The 6,701-nt window shown below is 27.5% G+C and overlaps 1 protein-coding gene across 1 annotated transcript; it reads right to left on the minus strand.

Annotated features, from left to right (window-relative positions):
• Positions 1-3,817: 3,817 nt before the first annotated feature.
• LOC126856456 (omega-conotoxin-like protein 1) lies at positions 3,818-5,961 on the minus strand. Its single transcript, XM_050604976.1, has 3 exons — positions 5,798-5,961; positions 4,606-4,722; positions 3,818-4,376 (listed from the first exon to the last, which is right to left on the minus strand). Exons 2-3 carry the CDS (start codon positions 4,696-4,698, stop codon positions 4,242-4,244), a joined length of 228 nt encoding a protein of 75 aa, XP_050460933.1. The 5' UTR covers positions 4,699-4,722; positions 5,798-5,961; the 3' UTR covers positions 3,818-4,241.
• Positions 5,962-6,701: the final 740 nt, after the last annotated feature.

A 6,701-nucleotide genomic window follows, 5' to 3' on the forward strand; every position in this document is an offset into this window, starting at 1 on the left:
TTGATGCGCTTTCAATCAATCAATAGTTGCAAAATTATACTAGAATCTTTCTTTGATTAATAAAAATGTCAATTGTCATAGAAAAAGAAAAAATATTTTTAAATGTTATAATGTTATATGTGATACGAATATATCCCAAGACAAAAAAATGTGTACATGAAATATGACTATGTGCCATATGGCAATTAAGCTAGAGAACGATAAGAGACAGCAAACAAATATTTGCAGAATGACGTCTTTACTAACGCGACCGATATATATATAAATCTCTTTTGTTTTATCGATATCGCAACAGGAGCGCAGATTTACAAAAATTAAATTGTGAAGTATGAATTATTTGCTTATCATAAGCTGAGATAAATTTATGAAATATAAGTTATTGATTGTGTATCGATTGTAATATAAAATATTATTGCTAAAGAAAAAAGAATAATTCATATTATTTAAAATAGTAGATAAACACAAGTAAAAAGCAGAAGTAACAAATTATCGAGCAATAAAAAGAAATTTGGACACATTTCAGTAAAAACAACCGTCATGCACGCTTTTTTTACAGAATGATTATTTGATATGTTTCTTTTTTGTTGAAAAATATGTACGTTTGTCTTTAATTTGTCAAGAAGGTTAGATTTCTGTTGAAACACACCGCGATGGTCAAAGAGTACGTGCGGTCCGATGCAAAAGAGTCGGGGCGCTTAACTTTAAGCCGGCGCTAATGAGATTGGAACACGGCGGAAATTTTGTATAACGAACCGAAGAAGCTTTTGGTCTTTGAATCAAAGTCTACCTACTTTTCAAATTTACAAAGGCCTCGGACCGTCGATGAAATAAATTCACGGTAGAATATTATGGAGAGAAACTTCTCAAAAAATTTCGCGAGACCTCTTATTAGAACAGATCGTACTAAGCACTCGCGACAAGTTGTCTCATACAATATTCAATTTTCTGAGGCACAATTGCGCCATTTTATAAGCGGCATTATTCCGCCTAATGGCAAAGATGTATGCAAGATATCGAAGTGAGTATATGTACGGATTTAGGGCGTGATACGGCAACCATGACAATACTTTTATGTGTCATTAACTTATCCGTTGTAATCTGGAGACGTGGAAAGAAATCGTTCACGAGCGATTTCGAATCGGCCATATGGCGGGTTTCTGGTACGGGCTTATCGAAAGATAAGTCGATGCTATTAAACCACCCCAGCGAACCCCCCGCGCACCTGTCCTTCGCACGCCACGTAACATGTCGAGTTCGGTGGGATTTTTACTCCGTTCTGCGGATATACCGACAAAGTCTTTTTATCGAACAAAGGTTCGCCTTTTAACGAGTGTAGGGTGAACCGAGATAGGAGATAGTGAATTTAAATGTCCTCGAATATAACAGACGGGATGTAGAGAGGCGCACAAGGTAGACAAAGCCGGATCGTCGCGACGGATCTATCCGTTCGAAATTTTCGTCACTCGACAATCTCGGAATGTCCTTTTTCATCAATCTATGTCAATGAGTTTAAAGCATGTATTATAGGTTATTTTGTTTAGCTAAGAAACTCAATACAAGTAATTAATATGCGGAACATTAAAAAGATTTTTGGAATTGCTAATAAAGATCATTCCTAAATAGCGTCATAACCGAGTAAATACTTCGATTAAAATTGCGAGAGTTTTCCGAATAAAATTTCTAAATTAATAAATATTAAGTAGGTCTATAAAAATAAATACATATAGTTAGAACATAATTTAAGGCTTACTCTACAGTTCAAACACTTAAATCAAAATTTAAATTTTTAATCGCATATACGCATTCACAAATGAAAAGATTTTGATTGGGAGTTTTTTAAAATGTGGAATCAGTAAATTATTATTTTCTATTATAACTAATTTTGAAAATTGTCATAGTATTTGTACATTCTTTTTAAATTAAAAAAATATATTAAATTGATTGTTTTAAGGAAAATATTAACATCTAACTGTTTTCTTAATATTTTTCTGTAAATTTTGCGCTAATTAACTCCCAGTTTATAAAATATATACGTTATTCTTATTCAAAAATAACATTAAGCATTTATATGACAATTTCAAAAGTATAAATATAAAAATTGTTTTTATGTAAAATTTGTTACGTATTACATTTTTGGTTACACAACTCTCAAGAGTAGAGTATATATAATACTTGTTATACAAGTATACACATACTTATATTTTACCTCGAGATTAAAATAAAATATAATTTAGGACTCACCGGAACGATGCGCACCAACGAAATTCTAATAGACAACACATTAATCTGTAAAATTCACAAAAAAATTTATTCAAATTTGTATGTAAAAAAGTATGTAAAATAATTATTATCTAAAAAAAATAATTGTTAAGCTCATTTAAATTTTTTCAGACAATGGCATCGGACAATGGCGGAGCAATTGTGGAATGAGTATAATTTTTAATTAATTTAATATTTTACTTGTAAAAATAGCTCATTTAACTCAGCAATTCTTATTATAATTATAATTAACTTATTAATACTTAGACATACCTTTGTTAATACTTCAATGAGATGCTTAAAACTTTATTTGGCTTGTGCACGCGGGTTTGCTTGAATTGTCGTATGTTTGCATTATCGACGCGATATATTGTACATCTGCGAATAATACGACACTCGTCCGATATCTCAGCACTCCCGATAATATATACACTTATTTCCGAATGATATTTATTCTCTAACCTGAAATCATAATTTTGATGAGACAAGTGATTTTTGTGTGGCATGACATAATATCCTATCATAATATAATTATGATCTCATACCTCGTGCAGCATTAATCGAAGTACTTCGACACGATTGAATTTCTTCGACATTTGTAATATTTTCGATCTCGATTATATCTGCACCATAAGCGTCCTGACACAATGATCGCTCAATATATTGCAAACGAGCGCGAAAACCGTTAAACAATTCCAATTTCCGATTCCGTTAGTCTTGGTCCGATTCGGTCGTTCCGAGATATAATACTACGTGAGTCAAATATGACTGTCACGACGCGACATGACGTTGCGCGCGTATTTCTAGTGAAATCGGAAGTTGCGCGCGGAATCGGAACGTTCCGTCTAGAATGCATTACGTGCGGTTATGTGTGGCATCGGGACGCTTGTGGTATAAATATAATTGCAATCGAGCATCGAAGGAACGCAATCGAGCATCGGAGGAACGCAATCGTGTCGAAGAATTAACGCTACGATCGCAGAGTCATAATTATATTATGGTATATTAATCATAAGAATCATTTGTCTCATTGCATCAGAATTACGGTTAGAGAAGCATACACACACACATACAAAGTTAATTCAAATAAATATCATGCACAAAAGTAAATATGCAGTGTGTATGTGTGTATGCTAAATATATATATATATATAATATCGGGTGATTGCCATAGTATGTCTAGATATAATATATCGCATCATTAATGCAAATGTGCGATAATTCAAACAAACACAAGCTCAGAATATTATTATTAGTAAATATTATTAATACAATAGTAAGTTATGAGAACAAAAATTTCGTGAAGTAAGGTTACAATATCGAGAATATTAAGAAAAATGTCGAGCGCGGCGACTTTATATTATCTATAAATAAAATATATTGCATCGGTAATATATTTAATATTTTATTTAATATATATAATATTTTATTTAATATTTTTTTACAAAAATTTATATCTAGTAAAAAATTTTTTTAAAGTAATTAAGAATAAAAAGTGTCTGATTCTGAACAAATAAAAAATATAATTAAATTTAAAATATTAATTACTTTGAACATTATTTTAATTTTAATTTATTTATATTTTACAGATCAACATACATATTACAATTCCGCTGTTGCGCATCCTGTCAGTGAGTAATGAATTATTTTTTTTTTACGCAAAAAGATATTAACATAATATGATGGCAAATATCTTATGCAAAATTAAAAGTAAAAATATTTTTCTAAGTGTAGATAAATATGTATTTTATGTATTTTTACAAATCTCTTGATATATAAGACATTTCCAATTTATGCTTTTTTTTTGCATTTGTTGTCGAAAAATATTGCATTATTTATATTTATATTAAATATATATACGTCATATAATAATTTTTTGATTATTATACAAATCTTATATATTACTGCCCAATTTCTTGAAATACAGTCTTCAGATTAAACTCACGACTTAACGAAACATTAACACATTATTGTTACATCTTCTAATAATCTTTGCCTTTTCGACCCAAGATTTTTTCACGTTGACGCATCAGTTCGTCTTCAGTAATTATAACTTGACATCTATTTGCGTAAATGTGACATCTCATATTGGCACAGCATTCTGAACTAGAAACGCACTGAAATTTAATAAACAAAACATTATTCATCCATTCTACTTATTCAAAGAATATTAAATTAATATCAACTCTATAAATTTGAACATTAATAAGATAATTGAACATTTCCTTATCACAATAATATTGCGTTTAGAAGTGAGAGTGAAGGAATATAGAAGAGAAGTCTGTATAAGAAATAGCGACTTTATCAGCAAGTAAAATAAATAAAAACATATATGTATATACTAACGGGGTCACCATGTCGACGACAGTTTGACTTATCGGCCATGATAAGAGACGTAGCTAGCAACGCTATGAAGACGTATAAGATTAATTTTGCCATCTTTTCGCAGTAACTTTTCTTATTCTGCAATCAAATAATTTTAGTAGATTAGAATTAACGCAAATAATACAGAATATTTCAAAATGCGATAATTTTACATAAATTAAAAAATTTAAATAAAATAATATATAATTGCAAATAAAATAAAAAAACAATATGTTTTATTTTAATTAAAATAAAACATATTGTTTTTTTATTTCATTCTCATACATATCATTACATTAATGCCTATTACTATCCGCCCATTTATATCAAACATGTAAATTTAGCTTACGTAATACGATAAGTCGACCATGAATTTTATCTTAATAAACACAGCTGGTTACAGGTATATGTGAATGAATCATCAAGGACTCAGAGTCTGATTCTATTAATTCTCTGATGCATTATAAAAAGATACTATAGAATTACATAAACTATAAAACTACATAATAAAACTACATAATAAATAATTAACATGTATAACATTACACTTATTTAAATAAACTAATAATATCATTATGTCATTAAGTATTATTAAATAAACTAGTAATTACACTTATTGTTCATGTAATCTTATATACTTTGTACAATGTAGACAAAATAACTGCTGAATCTCACTTGGCAAATTTATATTATTTGATTATAAAAACGTCTAATATGCTGTCGAAATAAATTATAGGCAATATTTTGTCGTATATATGAGAAAATGTAACAATTTTTCTGAAACTATTCATCATCAGACGTATCATTACATAGTAAATATTAAAAAATTGATAAATTATAAGTGTAAAAATATATCGGATTTTTTTTAAGAAATAAATGAATTCTAATTCTCATCATTTTTTCTTTTAAATTTTTTTTAATTAAAATAAAACAAGAATAATACTACTGATAAGATATTAATTAAATTGATTATGGTAATAATTATCTAATAAATCAAATTTTTTGTTATATCAATGATTTTATAACTACTTTTTAATCGAAATAATCAACGGTTTTTATACATAGTTTTATCGAAATTTTATTGTGTGTAAACAAATTACATATACACAACGTATACCTAAAATAACACAAATTTCAAATAGACAATTAATAATTCAAGTTGCTAAATACTCACGAGATACTTTAGCGAACGTTCCTTCTTGGCTCCGACCGTCTAGAAAGCTTGACCTCGACTGATTTCTTCAGTTACAACGTCAAAGCATTTATACAACTACGACACTCACACATAAATAAATTTGTACGTATCATGTTATTGTACGTGTTCGACGCAGAGAAATGATTATAGTCGTTACATTTTCTTATGCGCACAGATATTTTTTTTCCTTTTTCTTTGTCTGTGATGTTTTATCTAAAGTCACCGACATTGTTTATGTCACGCATTTATATTAACAATTCAATTTATATATATATATATATATATATATATATATATATATATATTTATATATTAGTCATTATATAAAATATTTTCTGTATCTATTAAAAATACATTTTTAAAGACAATTTCTTTGAAAGTATTGATATCATACTTTTGTCAAGAAAAGAAATATTTTATATAGTTTTGAATATCTATTCTGAGAAAGCACTTTGTTATGTTGCATTAAATTATTTTTTCGAGGCAATAATAACACATTTCAATTCATCGATAACAATTTTTTATATATAAGAAAATGATGTATAAGCATATAAGTTGTAAAATTCACGGAATTATATTATATATTAATTTATTAATATATTAATATATTATATATATTAATATATTATATATTAATATATTATATATTAATTATATATTCATTTTTATATATGAAATTAGTTGAAAAATTTTTTATAATATTTAATTTTTTGTGATACTTTCATTAATTTTATTTTAAAAATAATCGATTTTTAGGACATATATTTATTTATTGTACAAGACAATATGATAATTTTAGGCAAAAAAGCTGAATAATCTTTTTATGTCTATATCAGTTCATTATTTTTGTACTTTTTTTCAATATAATATATTCAGATAAGAT

The sequence above is a fragment of the Cataglyphis hispanica genome, chromosome 18 (genome assembly GCF_021464435.1).
Source record: "Cataglyphis hispanica isolate Lineage 1 chromosome 18, ULB_Chis1_1.0, whole genome shotgun sequence".
In the NCBI taxonomy this organism is placed as follows: Eukaryota; Metazoa; Arthropoda; class Insecta; order Hymenoptera; family Formicidae; genus Cataglyphis; species Cataglyphis hispanica.

Coding starts and splice junctions, on each gene's coding strand:
- LOC126856456 (XM_050604976.1), bottom strand. CDS start 4,698: ATGGCAAAATTAATCTTATACGTCTTCATAGCGTTGCTAGCTACGTCT. Junction 4,377..4,605: donor GTCGTCGACATGGTGACCCC/GTTAGTATATAC, acceptor ATTAAATTTCAG/TGCGTTTCTAGTTCAGAATG.